Source organism: Elephantulus edwardii, unplaced genomic scaffold (genome assembly GCF_000299155.1).
Source record: "Elephantulus edwardii isolate Elephantulus edwardi_28Jun2011 unplaced genomic scaffold, EleEdw1.0 scaffold00076, whole genome shotgun sequence".
NCBI classification, from domain to species: Eukaryota; Metazoa; Chordata; class Mammalia; order Macroscelidea; family Macroscelididae; genus Elephantulus; species Elephantulus edwardii.
Genome location: NW_006399826.1, coordinates 1465333 through 1486616, shown reverse-complemented (window position 1 = coordinate 1486616; position 21284 = coordinate 1465333). Strand labels below are relative to the sequence as shown.

Below are 21284 nucleotides of genomic sequence, written 5' to 3'. Positions count from 1 at the left end.
CAGGGGGTAAGATATTGGACTTCAGGCTCTGATAAATTCTGTGTGCTTTATTTTGCATGGAAGTTTAAGATTTTTGATTACAAAGCTCTAGGTTTTTGTATTTTTTGTTTCTTCCCTCATCTTCTACCATCTAAGCTTTTCTAAGAATATGTATTAGCCAATGTATACCTGGAATACTAAAGCTCTACTAACTCAGAATACATTTTGATGAAATAATGACTAAACATTTTAACATAAGCCAACAGTATGTGCTAGGAGCAAAGGTGTTTTATGGTCATAACGATGTGTGTTCTTTTTCTTCCCCTTTTTTTCTTATTTCTTGAAATTCATTCTTAAAAAATTTATACTGGTTTACCTACAAAGTTTGCATACATTACCCTTTACAGTGGATCCCTCAACCTCACCTACAAACTGTGCCTGTTCTTAATGGCTCTGGTTTGTGGCTTAGGAAACACACAAGGCTATGAACACCCTTGGGTAGCAGCAACAATAATCTATGCAGACATCTACCTATGGAACTCTGGTGGCTTAGTGTTAAGTAGTTTTCCTGCAAATCTAAAGGCATGGAGTTTGAATCCACCAGCTGCTCTGCAGGAGAAAAATAAGCAATCTCCTCCTTTGTGATTTACTACCTCTGAAAACCTGCTGAAAGGTCAGCTGTGAGTTGGTTCTGCCATGATGGTACATAACAAAGTATTTACCTTGCCCTTAAAGGCAAGGATGGTGAAGCTTTGATTCATATTCTCTGAGCAGGTTGCTAGGAGACACTATTCCATGGAAACATATTATGTAGGGAAGAGTGGAGTGTCAGCAAAGGAGAAGACGACTCAAAATGAGATGGACTGACATGGTGACAGCGGAAATGGCCTCAAGTGTACTGGAGATAGTGAGGATGGCACAGGAGAGGTCAGGGTTCACACTGTTGCTCTTAGGGTCACTATGAGTCATACTGGATTCATGAGCATCTTACAACAGAACTCTGGTAACACGGTCCATAAGGAGTTGTGTTGCTAACCAAAGATGGCAACTAGTGCTCTAGGAGTTCAAATCCAATAGTGGCTCCAAGAGAGAAAGATGTGCAAGCTCTTCCCATGAGTCTTAGCCTCCCCAAAACCCTGCTGGAGATGCCTTGGGCCACAGAATCAGAACAGAGCAAGGAAACACTGCATGGTTCAAAATTGGGAAGGGTGTACGGCAGGGATGTGTCCTGTCTCCATACCTTTTCAACCTGTATGCAGAACAGATTATCCGGGACGTTTGGCTCTATGAGGAGAAATGTGGGGTCAAGATTGGTGGACAATTTATCAACAATCTGCGTTATGCAGATGACACAACCCTGCTTGCTGAAACTGAGGAGGACCTGAAGCACTTGCTGCAGAGAGTCAAGGACTGCAGCCTCCACGATGGATTGAGGCTCAATGTCAAGAAGACAAAGATTCTCACCATTGGGCCAATTGGCAGCATCAGGATGGATGGTGAAGAGATTGAGACTGTTCACAGCTTCAGTCTGCTAGGCTCCGCAGTCAACACTCTCGGCACCAGCAGCCAGGAAATTAGAAGACATATTGCCATGGGAAAGTCTGCTGTTAGGGACCTCTCCAAAGTACTGAAGAGTAATGGTGTCTCTTTGAGACCAAGGTGCATCTGACACAGGCCATGGTCTTTGCTATCACTTGTTATGCATTGGCGAGATGGACAATGACTAAGGAGAATAGAAGGAGAATTGATGTCTTAGAGCTGTGGTGCTGGAGAAGAGTATTGAGGGTACCATGGACTGCTAGGAAAACAAACAGATTTGTCCTGGAAAGGGTTAAACTGGGATGCTCCTTGGAGGCAAGGATTCTAAGGCTCTGTCTGACATACTTTGAACATGTCTGGTCCTTGGAGAGGGACATCATGCTTGGTAGGGTGGAGGGACAGCGCAGAAGGGGAAGGCTCCCTATGAGGTGGACTGATTCAGTGACTGGGGTAATCGGGATGGGTGTGTCAGAGACGGTGCAACTGGCACAGGACAGAGCAGAGTTTAAGGATATTGTACATAGGGTCGCTATGAGTCGCAAGCGACTCCATGGCACATAACAACAACAACATATACGTATACATGAAGATGCATCTAAAATACATTCTATGTATATGTATATACTATAATGAGAAAGACTTCTGCAAAGTTTGAGCTACTCAGCTAGGCAAGAGAAAACTCCCAATCTGCTGAAGCTGCCACAATGGGAAACGCCACATGTTTAGTCAATTTTTGAAGTGCTGTCTTAAGAAACTCAGCAATTACAGGGAATCTAGGCAAAATTCTGCAAGAGCAGCTTTCCTTCTAAGTCTATGTCTAAAATGCATTTGATTATTAATCAAATCTCCACACATGTGCAATATATTTTCCTAGGTACTCATTTGTTCCTTAGAAAGTTTTGAGAATGAATAAATAACTCTCAGGATATGACAAAGCATACAGGAAGCAATGAGGTTTCTTCAAACATGAACTTAGATCTTAAACAAGCAAGAGGCACTTCCCATGAGCATGCCCTCCACAACAAAAACAGACAAGACCAACTGAAACTTGTGTAATGGTATCTTAGCTATGTATATAGAAACATGTTCAAATGATACGAAACCAAAAGAAGAAAGTAAAAAAGTAATGAAGTATAATAACAAAGCAATCTGAATCCTTATCTGTGCATTTAGATTCAGGGAAACTGCATAGTGTATACATTCTCTAAATTACTACCTTGGATGTACGTGTTTCGTTTCTGAGCACACTAAGGTTTCCTGAAAGCCACAGAAAGTGTCTAGTGTCAAGTCTTTTGTTCTACTCTGGTTAGAACCTTGCTACCTGTATCTGATTTGCCACATGAATGACCTTTTGATGAGGCTTTATTCATCTAACTGTTATTTCATCAATTAAAAAGGAATCTACATGCTGAACTCCGTTTTGTTCTTTGAGATGCTTAAAACATTTTGCAAAAGCAATGCTATAAATGCTAAAGTCAATAAGAGTAATCTATATGGTTTGCAATATTTATTGATATTGTTAAGTATCATTGAGTCTTCTACATTTCACAGAGATCTTGTGGACAAAAGATCAGAGCCTCATTCTATCCTGCGTCACCCTCATCATAACCTTCATATTTGATTCCAATGTTATTAGCATCACTGTGTCAATTCAGCTTGTGAAGAGGCTTCCTGTTGTTCACTGGCCCTTCTACCTTTCCCAGAATGATGTCCTTGGGCAAAGACTAGCTCTTCTCGACAATATGCCCAAAAGGAGTGAGATGAAGTTTCACCATCCTTGCCTCTAAAGTACATTCCAACTGAACTTCCAAGACAGACTTGTTTATTGTTTTGGCAGTCTAGACATTCACTTCTTTTCCAACACCACAATTCAAAGGCATCGATGATCCTTCTTCTGTCATCCTTATCACTAACCAATTTTTAGATGTATAGACAGCATTTGAAAATGTTTGATTAGGAACATGTTAGTCTTTAATCTGGCATCTTTGCTCTTTAGTACTCTGGAGAGATCCTTGACAATAGACTTCCCCAATCCAATATGTCTTTTGATTTCTTAACTGCTGCTACTTGTTTATAGTTTGCGCTTATCGGTACAGTACTTGCCATTCTGTTCAATATATTGGGGTGACTTGCATGTTGTTGTGATACTGGAAGTCATCCCACCAATATTTCAAATATAAGCAAGATCACCCCATAGTAGCCAGGTTTCAGTGGGGTTTTCAGGCAGATAGAGACTATGAAGCAAGACTACCCATAACTTCTGAGATAACAAGTTTTGCAAACACTATGAACCACTATTATGACCTTAGATATAATGTCACCAAACAGAAGTGCTACCCTCCAACAGTCAACATAGTGGTAATATAACAGTAACACATATACATAGAATATACAGAGTAACGTAATGCTAGTCCAAACTACAACATTTTTCTTGAGTGTCCTTTTTGTTTGTAGATGAGAAGGTAAGCAGGGACAGTTAAAGAAATCAAACAGGAATACTGAAAAGATTGAGAAGCTGGTGGGGCTTTAGAATCTTTTCAAGTCTGTTTTAGAAAACATGATTTTTCTTTTCTTTGTGATCATGAGAACTTCTACACCTAGATCTGTTAAGAGTCATTGAGTGGTAGGGTGAAGAAGGTTGATAAAAAAGGATCCAAACAAAAAAATACAAGAGGAAAGCAGAGAAACATGATACATCAAGAGATCAAGTTTCAATATTTGAGTCTTCCATTTAGCACAGTATCCCCATCTAACCACTGCCTTTTTCCTTTTCTCCCCAGCACAGTTTAACATTGGGAAAAGACAGTATGTTGGAAAGGATGACAGCAAGGTAAAAAGAGAAAGAACCTCAATCTTCATCAGTCATTAAAGCAATGGGCTTGGACATGCCAGGGGTCATGGGGTAACACAGGATAGGGCAGAGTCCATTGTCCACAGACACAGTCATGATCTGAAATCAACTCAATGACACCTAAGAACAACAGCAAAGTGTGGCAGGTGGCCGGTAGCATCAACTGAGTGACTGTAATAGGCTAGGTATTCTGCCATATACTTGAAATGCGTCCACTACTTATCCCACACACAAGGATTATTATCAACCGTATTACATAGAGAAGAAATTTCAGAGTGATTCAGAGAGGAGCACTTGGTTTCCAATAGTTAAACAGTGAATGTCAAGGATTTAAACCAATGTATGTAGGGAGGTACCCACTGGTGCAAAGGTTAATGGTTCAAGGGGACTCAAAAATATCTGGCATTCTAATGCCCCTCAAAGTCATATGGAAATCTTGACACTGACATACACAGGATCATCACTTGACATACACAGTCACCACAAGTCAACATCAACTCAATGGTAACTCAAAAGTCAAAGTGTGGGGCTGAATCTGGTACCCATTACTTCCTACCCCAACCTCCTCCACCCATGATGACACTGCTTATGGAATGAGGGGATAAGAAGGGAATGCTAAGTGTCATTCAGCACCAAATAACCACTTGCTGAAAACTATTTTAGATATAAGTAACCATAATTAATCAATTTATTTGTAACTTGTCACGTCTTTTTTACAAGGTATGTTACATTTGCAACAGGTCACAAGAAATGACATGTTTATTTTTACAATAGCCAACAGTTAAAGGACTGTAAATATTATTATTATTATTTTGAAATTGGCAATGCATTCATAAACCCAATATATTGATATATTTACTGTAAATTCTAAAAATACCTATTTTAAAGTATTTACTTATATAATTAGTTCACTTGGATTATATTTCATTCATGTATGTTATGGGGGGGGTGTCTTCCCACTAACAATCATCTTACTAACAACTGCCTTGGTGAAAATGACAAGTAGTCAACTACTTCATGCCTCATGCCTGTCCCTTTTAGATGGCCAATTTCTGATTTGTCCATACCTAAAAAAATAACTATAAATTTTAATGTTCCAAGCCCATTTTGCCCACTCACAAGAAGATCAAAGTTCTGTTCGTGCCTCTCTCTTTTAACATAGAGTAAAATTATTGCATTGACTTTTATGGGAGTAGTTTAACTACAGGAAATATCTATTGTTTTCTGATTGTTAGCCTTCTTTTTTTTTACTTGATCAGGAGAATTCCTATTACCTTCAACAGGTGAAACTGAGGGAAAGCAGAAATAGCAGCTACCTTACCTGTTTAAGAGCCTTTTTGGTGTGTTGCTGAAAGGAAGACACTAACTTGCTTTGCACTGCTGTGTTAGTAAGGCTTGAATCTCGAGTGGAAGACGCTTCGTCAGTTACCTGCTTTGCACAAACTAGAGAGAGAGAGAGATAATGACATTACTAATTTAAATTCTTTTTTTTATACCCACTGTAATTAACTCACTTGGAGCTTTTCTCCATCTGAAAATGGAAACTTAAAATAAAGCAACAGAGCTCAGTAAAGCAAAGGGCACCTAGATTTGAAAGAAGGATGATTTAACACATGTGTGACCAAGTTACACTTCACCTCTCTAGGCTCCTATCCTTGGAGGCATGATGGTGAAACCCGTCCGACATACTTTGGGCATGTTGTTATGAAGTACCACTCTTAGAAAAAGACATCATGCTGGTAAAGTGGAGGGTTCAAGAAAAGATGAAGATTCTCAACAAGATATACTGACACAGCAACTGTAGCAATATGGGTTCAAGTATATCAGAGGATATGAGGAGGACATAGGATAGGGCAAAGTTCAGAGCTGCTGCTCCTAGAGTTGCTATGAGTTGAAGTCAACTTGAAAACATCTAACAATAACAACAAATCCCATAACTCATTTCCATCAAGTCAGAACTGACTCAGAGCTGACCCTCCTTATTGGGTTTCTAATACCAGCTTTGTTCCAAAGACCGGCTGGTGGATTCGAACCACTAAAGAGGTTCAGCCTTTGGGTCAGCTACACAACTTCCTTTAAACAATGTGACTTGTGTTTCCTAAGAGGAATTTAGGGGGGGGGGCGGATAACTTGATAGCACATGGTAAAAGTGTTAAATACGACTTTTTAAGGGAATCAGGGTCAATATTAATTCAAGAAAATTTCCCAATCAACTGTAACTCAGGAGGATATTGATGGGTTTTTAATAACGGGTTGTGGAGGGGCAGAAAAGTTATTTAAACAAAAAAGAAGGTATGTATGTATGTACTTGGTGAGTGCACTCATGTGGCTTCCAACTGCCCTCAGCATATAATTACCTAGAAACTGCAACATAACTTATGAAAGAGAATTTGAGGGGGGGAAAAAGAGTTAATCACAGTTTTCTTCTTATGGACTTCTTAGGATGTCGAAGGAACAAATCTGTTGGGAAAAATTCAGTTACTAATATCAGGTGCTTAACATACATGATCTCATTTGATCCAATCGATGCCTTTGCTTTGTGGTATTGAGGAAGAATACTGAATAGCCTATTAGTTGCTAACAGAAAAAAATATACCTTAGAGAAAGTACAGCCAGAGTGATCATAGAAGCCAGGATGATGAAACATCATCTTCCATTCTTTATGTATGTGGTTAGGAATGGCCAGTTCTTGATAAAAGACAGAATGCTTGAAAGGGTGGAGAGTCAGAGAAAAAGAGGAAGCCCTTCAATGAGATCAATCGATGCAATGACTGTAGTAATGGGCTTAAGTTCATCAGGGATGATAAGAATGGTGCAGTGTTCAGATTAACTACTTATGGGATTGTTGAGTCAGCAACTCAGTGGTAACTAACACCAAAAACAACAACAGGATGTTGTTGTTATGTGCCAGTTGAGTCCTTTGAGACTCAACAGCCCTAAACCCTGCTCTATCCTGTGCCAATCTCATTGCCTCTGACACACCCATCCCGACTACCCCAGTCACTGAATCAATCCACCTCATAGAGGGTCTTCCCCTCCTGCGCTGTCCCTCCACTCTACCCAGCATGATGTCCCTCTCTAAAGACCTGTCTCTCCTTACAGCATGTCCAAAGTATGTCAGGCAAAGCCCCAGAATCCTTGCCTCCAAGGAGCAGCCTGATTTAACCCTCTCAAGGATGAATCTGTTTGTTTTCTTGGCAGTCCATGGTACATTCAATACTCTTCTCCAGCACCACAGCTCAAAGGCGTCAATTCTCCTATCCTCCCTAGTCATTGTCCAACTCTCTGATGCATAGCAAGTGATTGCAAAAACCATGGCCTGTATCAGACGCACCTTAGTCTCCAGAGAGACACCTTTGCAGTATTATTTCCATACTGGAGAGAGAAAACAAACTTGCAAAGGCTAAGTCACTTGTTAATAGACAAAGAAAAGACAAAAAAAATAGACAGTGAAAGCTCTGGTGGCTCAGTGAGTAAAGAGTTGCACCACCAATCCCAAAGCATGGTTCAAATCTTCCAGCCTCTCTGTGGGATACAATTGAGGAATAGACTCCTGTGCAATTTACAGCCTCTGAAAACCTGTTGGAGGGTCAACTATGCATAGGTTCTGACTCGACAGCACGTAACAAGCAGCAATGGGAATGGAGAGCTGGGCTCTAAGGCTGGACTAGCTCCCAAGTACAAGATTTCTTTTTTATCCATAGAGTTGATATCAAAAGCTATGAACTGAAGCAGAAAATCAATGTCAAAAGAAGTTTCATTTGCTTGCCTCATGCTGGAGGTACAGATACAGGACACTAATAAGGTTGGAGGAATTCTTTTCTTGGAAGCTAGCATAAAATCACTGAGAAATGCAGGTGAGTGATGGGTCCATGAAGCACTGGTTGAAATGGTAAAAAAGAAGTAATAAGAAAGGTCCTTGAATTAAACATAAGACAGCTTATGCCACTTTTCCTTAAAATAAGTCTAAAATGTTCTAGTAAAGATACATTTATCACACAGCATGCATAAACTATGGCTTCTACACACTCCCTTCCTGGAAATGACCACGAGAGAAATCTGTAACACTTTATTCATCTTTATCAAGAAATATACAAAATAATCATCAATCTATTTTCTAAAGATAAACCTATTTTGTGCATATTACACAGATGGCTTTCTCAATACTCCAGTGTTCCTCTAAAGCATGACAAATTGGGGATACGAGGGAGAGATGGCAGAGAGAATATACAATCTCAGCTGAATATTCAATCCCTACTTCAACGTCTGTAATGTGAGCCCAGACTGAAAAGGAAATTGTCTTGGCAAATGTGTTTTATTACCTTTAAATTCTGAGAGCAGTATTTTGATGCAGAAATTGGCAACTTAATAATATCAGGAAAAAAAGAGATCCAAATGCATTTCGTGCATCTTCAGGAATTTATGGAAAACAGGAGAATGATTCTTGTATATTAGACATAAAAATCCAAACTTCCTAACTTATCTGCTTAGGAAATGCTTTTATTTGTAAGCCTCTCAAAGGTAAACTTCAATGCAGCAGGACTAAATGAAAACAAACCATTAATCAGTGTATATGTAATTAAGGCCTTACTTCCCTTGAATATGCCGGCTGCTGAAGCAAGCAGAACAGGATCCACTGGGCTTCCGGAGGGTAGAGATCTCTAGCTCACAACAACCTCTCTTTCTCTGATCTAGGACACCAAAGGCACGCTACTTCACTATCAGCACATACATACAGTCTATGTCTATCCTAGTTTAAATTAATTAGTTCACTCTTTGGATAGTGATTAATATATATGAGCTTATTGTGTTTTCCTAAAGAAAAAAAAAATCTCTTTCGTTTAGAGCCCAGAACTTTAGCTGAAGGGCAGGATAATAGAGTTGAAACAGTAGCAGGAAATACGGTAAAATCTTTTCTCAAAATGATTGATTTTTCTTTAGTCCAACTCTATTTACTTTATCTTACACTCTATCTTAAACTCAACTGAAGTGTCATGACAATTCCACTGTTAGTAATTTTCTTTCACAATCCTTTTCTTTTTCTTCTAACAATTCAGTCCTCATTTCTGTGTCTCTTGTCAAACTATAGTCTCCCTAATTACATATTTTTTATAAAGTAAATACAGAACCTTAAATAAATGTATAATAGGAAAATCTAATGACTCTTCAAAATGTATGCCTTGTAATAATCTTTAATCCTTACACCAAAAAATTGTTGCTGTTGTTATGTGTCGTTGAGTCGCTTGCTATTGTTGATAAAAATATCTAAACTAATCCATTGCTAAAGAATTTTGATTCACAGAAACACAGTAGAGTTGAATATAATGGCCCCACTGGGATTCTAAGGGTAGAGTCTTCATGGAAGTAGACAGCTAGGCCTTTATGGCATGGAGGGACTGGAAGATTTGAATAATGGATCTTTATGTTAGTAGTCACCTGGGAAGGGTGGAAGGTCGGTGAAGATAAGGAAGACTCTCAACCTGGTGGACTGACAGAGTGTCTGCTGTAATGGACTCTTGTGTGTCGGGAAGACGGCACAGGATAGAACAGGAATCAGATCTTTGGGGCACAGGATCACTTTGAGTCACGCTCAACACGATGGCATCTAACAACAACAGTCAAGCAAATACTTTAAGCACTGTGCCATGTGGGTTTCTTCAAACTAAACATTTTAGCTTACTTAGTAAGAATTCCAACCTTAAGCATCATGCTATTTCAAAATACTCTCTGTTTGGGATGGAACTGACAATGATGACTCAAAAGTTTATCCAGAAAGTTGGATGGAAGGAAGGAGGAGAATTAGCTAGGTTATATTAGTGGGGGAGGTACAATTTGGAAAGAGAAAGGTTACATGGCTACGTAATTTAACAACATAGTCAACGTCACTGAACTGAACAAGCAGGTATCATTGAATGTAAGTATTTTACTGTATGTTTTAAACAATAATTTTAAAAAATGTACTAGAACAGATGAGTGGGAAACTGTCTAGAAGATATCATTTGTGTATATACATTATATGTATGACCATAATCTGGAATAAGAGGCACAAAGTGGACCAGGGGAAGGAGGAAGGAGGAAAATTTGTAATAATCAATGAATAAAGACCCAACCTCTAAACTTTTGTTAAAAGCACAATTTTAAAAATGTAAGAGGAAAATCTAGGATAGATTATTCCTCTTTACTGGAAACAATTTTTTTTTTTTAGGGAAATATGAGAAGGCGCACAAATCACTAAATCAGTCTGTGTGTATGTGCTGTATACATATATTTTTTTTTTCTCTCTGAAAACTCGAATGACAAAATAGTTAAAGGACCCAGCCACTAACCACAAGGTTGGTAGTTCAAATCTATCAGCAGCTCTAGGGCAGAAAAGACCAAGAAATCTCTTCCTGTAAAGATTACCGTGTAAGAAATCTTATTATGTGACAATTGTTTTGTCATAACAGTTGTGTCTCGACAGTGCATAAATATCATCTGTGAGCCGAAAGAGAAGACGACCCTCAACAAAGATGAACTGGCTTAGTGACTGTAACAATGGCCTTGAGTGTATCAGAGATTATGAGGAATAAGCTGGATAGGGCAAGGTTCAAATCTGTTGATCATAGGATAACCATGTATCAAAGTCAACTACTGGCACCTAACAAACACAAACACAACATGAGCTGATATTGGTCCAGCAACATACAACTACATCTCTCTCTCTCTCTCTAACTCTCTTTATCTGAGGGACTGACAAACATGGGCTCTTAATATGCAATGAGGAGAGTCTCTCCTTCACTTGTTGGCCAGACACACGGCATGCAGGTGGCTGAACTTCACAGCATTTACTCAATGAGGGAATGGACCATGCATCCAGATTAGCTTCTGACAAAACACACAGCTTTCAGTTTTAATTATTCTTGCAGCTCTCTTAATAATAGATGTGATGAATAAATAATGCAGGGCTCATTTTAAACAGTTGCCTGACTATTCACCTCAGGGACAGAGTTGGGCCTCGGAAATTCAAGCCAAAGGAAAATGAATGCTAAAAAAGGGATCAGGGAAAATCCCCTGTATGTAAAATTACAACAGAAGCCAGGAAACTGAAAAATTAGGACAGATGTTTTATCCAATAAATATCAAATCCTGACATGCAGCTTAGCAAGTGATATCTTCTTGGCATGCAGAACAGAATGAGAGTTATTTTTTCTAACTACGTACTGGCACAATTGCAATATTCCTTCCTGCCAGTACTTTATACCTCGAAATCCCACAAGACTCCCTGCCTTGCTGGAGATGGACAAGCTGAAGGTGAGAAAATGAAAATGAGAGGACCAGCTCTCCATGGATCTCCTATCATTCAACATTAAAGGCACATACACATACAAAGATACAGAAGACTTTTTTCCTTTTGTTTGCCTTGTGAAATAAACACTGAAAAAAGCACTTAGTATCAAGTTGATGTCAACTCATAACAATCCCATGTGGCAGAGTAGAATGGTCACAAAATATCTGAGGCTGTAAATCTTTATGAGAGTGGAGTGCATCTTTTTTTTTTTAATTTCCTGTAGAGCAGCTGTGTGGTTTTAGTTTAAAAGTTGGCTTTTCTAGCCATTATGTTAGCGCCTGCTAACATAAGGTAGTCTCTAACTACCTTAACTATGGACACTTGGTCTTGCATATCATCAAAAGCTATGGGACTAGGTATAAAAGAGAGTGATGCTTCCCACACTGTAGGCAAGATCTTGTGAGATTGAGATGGAGAAAGACCCTGGTGGCAGTGGTGGAGAGAGGAGAGATGGTGGCAAGGTGTAACCTGAGGTTTCCTGCATTGTGCTGGCCACAGTTAAAGGTTTTGTGTGCCAGATGATTGAAGGAGAAGTTGACACATAACTGCTTTGAGACAAACTTAATTGGATGATTTGGATTTGTGCTACTGAACTGAACTGGGATTTTGAATAATTGAGGAATTGTGTTTTACTGTTAATTTGGCTTAGGACTGCTGGACTAAGCCTGAACTTGAACTGGGTGATATTATTTGCATTCCCAATTCCCCAACCTATTTCCCTAATAAACCCCAGTCTCAGTACCACAACTGTGAGTAAAGTCTGAGTCTACAATGAGTATCAGGCTCATATGATAAGCAGAAAAGGTGCCGGAACATGGAGGGTGACATGTCTGACTGAGCAGTAATCTGGGACTATGGATGTTATTGATGGAAGCAGTCCGTTTTTATATGCAGCAGGTTGAAGTCAAACTCTACCACCCTCATGTTCCTTCTATTTCTTTTACAAGCTGGGAAGTTTGAACCACTGCAGCAATGCTTAATAGCATTTAGCAGCCCAATGCTTTATCTACCTGCAAAACTAGTTAAAAAACAAAACAAAACAAAACAAAAAACAACAACACAAAAAAACCAGTCCAGGTTAACATGATAGGGTTATATTTAAATAATTGAGTAAGATTCTGTTATTCCTGCCCCCTCTCATCAGTCACATTCCTAAAACTCCACTCCAAAGGATTTTAAGTAACCATGAGGTAGGTAGCCTTGAAAGTCAGGAAAACTTAATGGTCGTGTTCCAGAAAGGCTGCAAAGTCGTCACTCTTTTCTCAAATTTCTCCAAGTTACTTTCCTCTTGCTTTCACGTCCCTTTCAACTTGGAATTCAATGAACTGGAAAATGAGACTTTAGAGCTCTTATTTTTAAGGCAGAGTATTGGAACAAAGATATGGGTGGTATCCCTTCCTCATGTAATTTCTAGTCCACTGGCAGGTAGACAAGAGGACAAATCCACTATGAGTTTTGGCTTTTAACTCAGGACACAAGGGAAAAATCAGGATGTAAACTTGATTCTCTATTTCCTGTCTCACATCTTGGCCTTCTCCCTTTCTCACACCCTCTAATCTAGTCAATCGAGTTTCACTCGTGTTTCCTGAACACATATACTTCCAAATCTGTTGCTCTTATACTGACTGCCCTTCTCCAAATATCTTTTCCCACTTTTCAGACTGGCAAATTCACGGAGAGACCAAAGTTGGCTATTTCCTCAAAGATCATCCTAGTCTCTGAGCTAGTGCTCTTCATCTACCCATGTCTCACCTACCTCATTATTCCTTGAGACTAGGAACATGAACTCCTCACGGTGTCAGGAGCCTCAGCAGTCACAGGCTCAGCATCTCAGCAAAGCCAGGCATAGACCAGGGGTCTCTAAGTGGTTATTAAACTAAATTGCTGAATGTGATCTTCATTATTTACTCACAGCATCTATTTTCAAGACAAATTTTCAATTACTGCTTTAAACAAGAGTTAAGCAGAGGTAAGCCAAGTCTGTGTTAAGAAAAAGTATACCTCATGCAAACCCTCATTTTAAAAAAGAGTAAACCCTCATTTAAAAAATTTGACAACTGAAGTATTTTTAAAATTATTCTGTCAATTAGAACAAAATATATAAATGTCAAACCACAAAACTTCCTTTCAAGTCAGTAGGAAGTTGCACAACTTGCCACTAAGTGCAAATATATTTACCTTAGGTATCCCTATATTTTCAGAGAAGAGTTACAGCTTAGTGGTTTTTACGTAGTAAAACTTGGTGGTGGGAGAGGTCATACACAAGTTAAAATAAGAAATCACAATGTTAAGAGAAAATTCAGAGTTTGATAGAGTGAGGGCAAAAGAACAACACAGGCAGGATTTGAGTATTACAAAATCACACCAATACATGCAGCTTCTACTATTAATCAGTGTTCAAAGGTAAAATAAAAGCAAGGAGGGAAATAGTCTTTTACCAGTATCATGTCTGTCAGTTCTCCTTCCAACTTCACCTAATTCACACGTGTGAACAATCTAATTAGACGTTCTCAAGCCACTTATATTTTCTGTAAAATAATTCTCATGTACACTATATGGGTCATCAAATTTTTATGGAAGAAAAATTTATCCAAATTGTAAACAGGGTACTATGAATAACACTGGATCATTGTCATATTTCAATTAGCATGTTCAAAATGGGCTTGGTCTTAGAGGAAGTTTATACATTTATTAACCATTCACCACTCATACAACATTTACTTTCTTCATACAAGTATCTGTATATTCAACAAACCTCCTATTACCAAGAAAGAAAATCCAGGAGCAAAGTGAATGCTTTGGAGCTAAGGTTCCTGTGCTGAGAACCTACAAGATCCAGGGCAAGACTGGTAACAAGATGCATGAATATCTCCAAGGAAGACTGAGTCCACAGAAGTTGAAAGAAGAGAAAGACACCTTCCAAGAGGACACACTTCCCTAAAGCCTTCTGCTAGAACTGGAACTGTGAATTCCGAATTCTAGCCCCCTAACTGTGATAAAAGAAGTTTGAAAAATCTTTACAAAATACAATAGTTTAGCCTCATTATTTTATTTCTACGTGAGGCAAATACAGTCTGAAAATTTAGCAGTGGCAACTAAAATTGTTTTGAGCAATTAATATACAAGTAATTAAAAAGTATTTCCAGAATGAAAATAATGAAGCCATCTGAATTATAGTGTGTTTCTGAGTAGACCATGTACATTTGAAATTTTGTCTACTAGATAATCTAGGTACACACAGCAGCAAAATAAACATAAAAAATGGTTTTAAAAAGTACCGGCAAGACATCTGACCCAAACTCAATCTTTCCTATTTCGATTATTTTATGGAAAAGATGATTTCTAAATCTTTTTGTTCTCAGAGTAAGGACAGTACCTTCTCTCAAAATAATATTTGAGTTTAAACAATTTCCTTGTTGCCTCCAAAGAAAGAATTCAAATAATATGCCAGGATTATGTCAGAAGAAAGGCCAACAATCCCAGCTTAAACAAATAATAAAGAGAGCAATATACTGATACAACAATTTCAATGGAGAACAAGTCTAAACAATGTAAGTATTAGCACTCTTAATCATATTTAATCACTTCAATGAATAAAATATACCTAACAATTTATAGGATTAAAACTTTTACTATATTTTATAATCTGCTCCATTAATCAAAAGAGTAAGAGCAAAGATATAAAATTTAAATTGACGACCCATCCTTAAAGGACAGAGTTGGTATCTTCTTAGGTTGTTGTTGTTGTTATGTGCCGTCAAGTCATTTGCGACTCATAGCGACCCTATGTACAACAGCCCTAAACCATGCTTTATTCTGTGCCAATCTCATTGCCTCTGACACACCTATCCTGAGTGCCCCAGTCACTGAATCAATCCACCTCATAGAGGGTCTTCCCCTCCTGCACTGTCCCTCTACTCTACCCAGCATGATGTCCCTCTCTAAAGACCTGTCTCTCCTTGCAACATGTCCAAAGTATGTCAGACGAAGCCCCAGAATCCTTGCCTCCAAGGAGCAGCCTGGTTTAATCCTCTCTACGATGAATCTGTTTGTTTTCTCGGCAGTCCATGGTAGCCTTTCTTAAAACTTAAAGCAAAAGTAAGCATGTAGTTAAAACATCTCTGTTAGATTCAGAACAAGAAGTGGCTAGGTTGTTCTTCTGAACTCCTCACCTTATTCAGAAGTGGTACACATGGAGATCATAAGGAGATTTTTGAAAGTATTTCGTTGAGTTTATTATGTCTACTTTGTTTTATTTGTTTGTGTATAAAGGATGCTCATCTAGAAGATAACATAATCATGATAAATACAAAAGGGGGAAAATATGGGAAGCCAATACTAAATATTTGCAATAAACTGAAAGCTATTTAAAAAAATTAAAAACCCCAAAGTTTAAAAAAACAAAAAAGTGGTTCACAAAAAATAAAAACACAACAAATTCAAGAGGAATGGTAGTCACATGATATTTATACTAGCGATACATTTAGGCAAGAACACGTGCCTGAGATAAAATCATGAAAGTTACTTTTGAAAAATATTTTGATGACTGATCATATGCTACAAATAGTACTCATCTGATACTACAAGTTGATATTCCAGCTCACTGCAATGCCCACCAGTATTTCACTCAATGGACAAGACACCAGTACTTCAGTTACAATTTGAAGAATCCCTCTAACAAACAATTTCTCAAAGAGCACAATTTTGATGAACTTATACCTAGATAAGGAGCTCTGGTGGGTAGGAAGTTCTACAATTAACCCAAAGTCTCAAAGGTTTGAAATTTGAATCTGTTAGCTGCACCATGGAAGAAAAATATGCACTATCCTCCCACGTTATTTAAAGCCTCTGAAAACTAATGGGAGGGTCTGCTGTGAGTTGGTTATAATTGGACAGAAAAGAACTAACTAAATAAACCCAAACACTCAAACTTAATATCACTGAGTAATAAGCTACTCATAGCTGACCCTCCAGTGGGTTTTTGGAGACTAAATGCATGAGAGGAAACATACTGTTTTTCTCCCGCAAAGTTACTAGTGGATTTGAACCACCTGCTTTTGTGTTGATATCAGAAAAATAGAGATGAGCAAAGGGAAACTCAAAACTGACACAAATAGGTTGAGGAAGGAAAGTATACCCTACAGGTAACAGCCATTAATTTCACCCACCACAGAACCAACAAGAATTTTCTTCTGAGTTATAATGTTAGTGTAGGGAGTAAAAGCATTGGAAGGTATTTCCCTTACAGTGACACAACACCCGTGAGTTCCTAAGCTGTATCAAGTTCCTGAAACATCAGCGTGAGACAAAAGCAAAGGACCCAGAAAGTGAGAACAGAAGAAAACAGACAAAAATAAGAGCAATAAGAAGGTGGCATAGATCAACACAAAGTGCTTAATTTACTCATGGGTATCTTACTAATTATTTTACACTTGAAATTGTGAAATGTCTATTCCAATGTACCAAAAAGGGGAGGTAGGTAAACCAGTCAGGGAAATCAATGTGCCGTTTATCATTAGAGAGGAGACAAAGGATCATTTAAATAAATGAAGAGAGTCTTCTTTTTTACCAGCACTATGTGTTTTATTCCTATACATGAATAAAAAACTATATAAATCAATAAAAAGTAGCTAGATGTGATGAATAATTGGGGGAAATACATTCTATCTTTTTTTATTTCAGAAAGAGGTGTTGTTTTTTTTTCTGTGAGCACACATTCTTTTCCCAATCTTTATCTCCAAGTTATGAATTATTTCTCTCACAGCATGAGAAAAGAAAGGGAAAGAGAAAGTCTGCTTAAGTGGGTCACTTTATCTGCACTTAAAAAGAAACTTTCTTTTTTTCATCAAGACTTCTGGGCTGTTAAAACTGACCAGAATCCATTTGAAAAGGAACAAAGTTCACAGTTCAAGGGGGAAAATGTAAGAAAAAGAGGTCTCTAATGGAAGACAGAAATGGAAAATATTATCTGTAAGTAATGTTTGAGAGTGTTGGGATAAATCATTTGGAGAAGTGCTGATGGAGGGGTGGGCTGTTCACAGTGTCCAGCTGTTCTCCATCATCAGGAAAAAGGGTTTTCTGGTGTTAGGGTTGTTTGTTTGTTTTTTTTTTTTAAAAAAAAAAAAAGATAGAAAGAAGAAATTAGTTCAATTTAAAGTACAAAAGATTTTAGCATGACAAAAAAATGTGTGACTATCGAAAACATAAAGGGACAAAGGAAGACGGATTACTAGCCCTCTGGACATCAATTATAAGAATTAATTACTGATTTAAGTAAAACACTTCTCATGAACAGTGAAATGTGTGGGTTGGGATGAAAGTAGAGAGAATACGAAAGAGTGGGCAGAGGAAGTCTCATATCCTGCCAGTGGTCACTTCTGACAGCGGAGAGTGTTCCTCTCCTTCTGTATTTCTTCCATGTGTAGCTAAAATAACATAATTTACACATACTTAAGTTTCTCTAGGCCACCAAGGAAGATCAGGTGCTTCCATGAAATAACAAAACTGTTCACTAAAGCACAGATGTTGGGTGAAAGACTGAACAAAGAAAAGCGGGAGAAGAGAGGGAGAGAGGAGAAAGGGAAGAGGAGAGAGAAAAAGTGGGGGGGAGAAAGAGAGAGAACTTAAATTTAAAAAAATAAGAGTACATGGTGGAGTGACTGAAAGAATTCCTTTCCTTTGCCTATACAATCCTTAAGAATGAACTGTCAAGTAGGTATATTCTTTCAGGAGCACTCAATCTGTAAAAACCTTCATAAATTATCTCCATTGTCCTGAACACACATATGCAGGCGTACATAATGCTATGAAAATTCAAACTGGAATATTAATGGGCAAGCTAAACAGTATCACCAATATACAGTAAAGAAATACTAAAAAAATTGATATCATTCTCTAAGGTTGTTCGAAACATTACCTCCCTAATTCTACAATGCCCTATCACGCCCTCTGTTGTTCTTGCTGTTAGCCTCAAGATATCTCCCACTAATGGGGCCCTCACAAAAATGGAAAGAAACTGCTTGATCCTACATTATATTATCCCCATGGAATGGCATACTGTGACCTATAAGGGTTTTGATTGGTTGAATTTCAGAAGTAGATCACCAAGCACATCGTCTGAGTTGGCCTCGGTTTCAAAGTTCTACTAAAATCTGCTCAGTACCTTGCATCATGCGAACTTCCACTGGTATGGCTGTTCGTGAAGTTAACTAGTTGGAATTCAAGGTCAAGTCTTGTTCATAGATGGCAAGAATTCTACCACTGGACTATTAATATGCTTTTCCTTTCCCAGACTGCTGTAACTGTCAATGTGAGAACCATTTCACAGTGCCTACTCCAAAGGAGATCTCTAGTGGCCTAGTGGTAAGAAGCTGTGTTGCAATCCCAAAGGCATGCAGTTCGAATCGACCAGCTGCTCAGCAGGGAAAGATGAGCAATCTCCTCCTGTGAGATTAACTGCCTCTGAAATCCCACTGGAGGGTCTGCTATGGGTCAGTTCCAACTCAACTGTATACAACAACACCCTTTGGCATTCTTAAGTGTCCACCTCCCTTGTTCCAAGATGCTGCTCATTTGCATGCTAACTGATGCCTCAACAGAAACTCTATCCACACATTTCAAACTTTTCTTAGTTTTGCAAAAAGATCTCTCTGCTATGACCTGCCAGCCAACTAAAACACCGAGTGAGCCGCATAATGTTTCATTAAGTTAATACTACTCTGCCAAGAATCATACAATCAGAAACCAAATTATAAAGCTGGTCATAAAAAATAATGAAAGAAAACCATACAAAATGTTGAAATCATTTACCCAGAGATCTGACGACCAAACACATAGGATACATGTTCTCTATTTTTTCCCCTAAATAGAGATTTTTTAAATACTAATTCCCCCTCTAGAGCTCTTGCCTCTTCCCTCAAAGCCATGAGGGTTAATAACAAGCAGAACCTTTTTTGATCTCAGGGGATGAAGATTGTACAGTCTCAGATTTCCTCATATTAGAAAGTAAACAGAGAGGTAGCTGTTGATTTTAAACATTAAATACACTAGGGTTGCAAAAAGAAAAATGCACCTTTCTTTTATTATTAATAGTAATTCATAATTAGAGGATGAAGCTAACAGTATCATTTCAAATAAAATGGATTTAGGTTCTGCAGACATAATAGTGAACTGACAGTCAACTTTATATATGTGAAGAAACAAATTATATACAAATAGATAATTTTAAAAAAACCAACTCAAATGCAAACAGACTCATAAATCTCTCCCTAAAATAAGTCTATAAAATTCAAATTCTTTTCTTTTGGTGACATGGATCTATACTTATATTGACATAAATGGTCTGGGATGTCAACATAGATGTATCAAATGATTCACCAAACTACGACTCTTTGATCTCTAGAGTTCAGCTTGTAAAATTTAAACAGCTTGTCTATGTATGTTGAATTCTTATTAACCTAAGAAAGTACATAGCAGTTCAAGAAACATATTACATAACTCTAGTGTTTATGTCTTGAAGATTATAGCATCTATTGATTCACTACTTTCTTCACATTGTAAAATTTTTTAAAAAAATATGGGGGGTGTGTGTATTTATTTATTTTATTTTTTTGGGGGGAAAGCATCACCCATTTTAAAGAGATTCTGTTTCTCTGGCCAACCAATTCCAAGAAGAGAAGATTTTTTTCCTTAGCTTATCCTAAGGAATCAAATGCTGTTTAATTATTATCAAACACTGAATATTAAGAATTTAATTTCATTATTGATAGTTTTTGTAAAGTGTTTACTTTGCTGCTAATCTCATTTACTGGCACAGAAAATGTCAACTAATCTTTATTGATTTTTAATAACTTTCGAAGCATAAGTGGCATCCACGTCCTACAGAATATGCCTCTGGAAACACTATGAACTTTGAGAAATGACAATAGTTATAGAAAGGCTTCAGTTCTTTTGTTCCTAGAGTTGCTATGAGTCATGCTCGACTTGATGGCATCAACAATAACAAGATACAAGAACAGTACTCTTGAGTATTTATGTTGTTTGTTGGTCATCTGAATGTCTCTGGTGAAGTCTGACAATGTATTCTAATAAAAAATTTGTTCTCATATGCTTTCATTTTCTAGTGTCAAGATTTTTTAAAATTTCTTTTAATATACATCATAAATATGCACATGTGGGAAGTTTAGAAAGCACAAATATCTTCTCCCCTTTATATGTATTTTTTTTCCTCTCATTTAAAAACAAAAATAATTTTCTACTGATTTCTTTGTAAAATTAATAAAGTTAGTATGTTTCAATGTATCTGCAGCCAGTAGAAACATGCTTTCAATACGTATTTAGCCATGAGTTACTGTTATCACACTTTTTGCTAATCTTGTTTATCATTAGGCTGTGGGAGTTGGATCTCTGGGGGCCTAGAGCTAAGAAGCTGTGTGGCAATTCTAAAGGCATGGAGTAGGCATCCACTAGGTGCACTGCAGGAGAAAGATGGGCAATCTCCTCCCATGTGATTTACTGCCTCTGAAAACCCAGCGGAGGGTCAGCTATGGGTTGGTTTCTACTCAACAGCAAATAACACAACAAAAACAA

General features: G+C 37.9%; 1 protein-coding gene across 1 annotated transcript in view; it reads right to left on the bottom strand.

The window, feature by feature from the left end:
- ASXL3 (additional sex combs like 3 (Drosophila)) overlaps window positions 1–21284 on the bottom strand; it is a 194355-nt gene that overhangs the window by 115932 nt on the left and 57139 nt on the right. The window contains exon 4 of the mRNA XM_006889225.1: window positions 5691–5812. Within this exon, the coding sequence (XP_006889287.1) occupies window positions 5691–5812 (122 nt within the window). The remainder of the gene's footprint in view (window positions 1–5690; window positions 5813–21284) is intronic.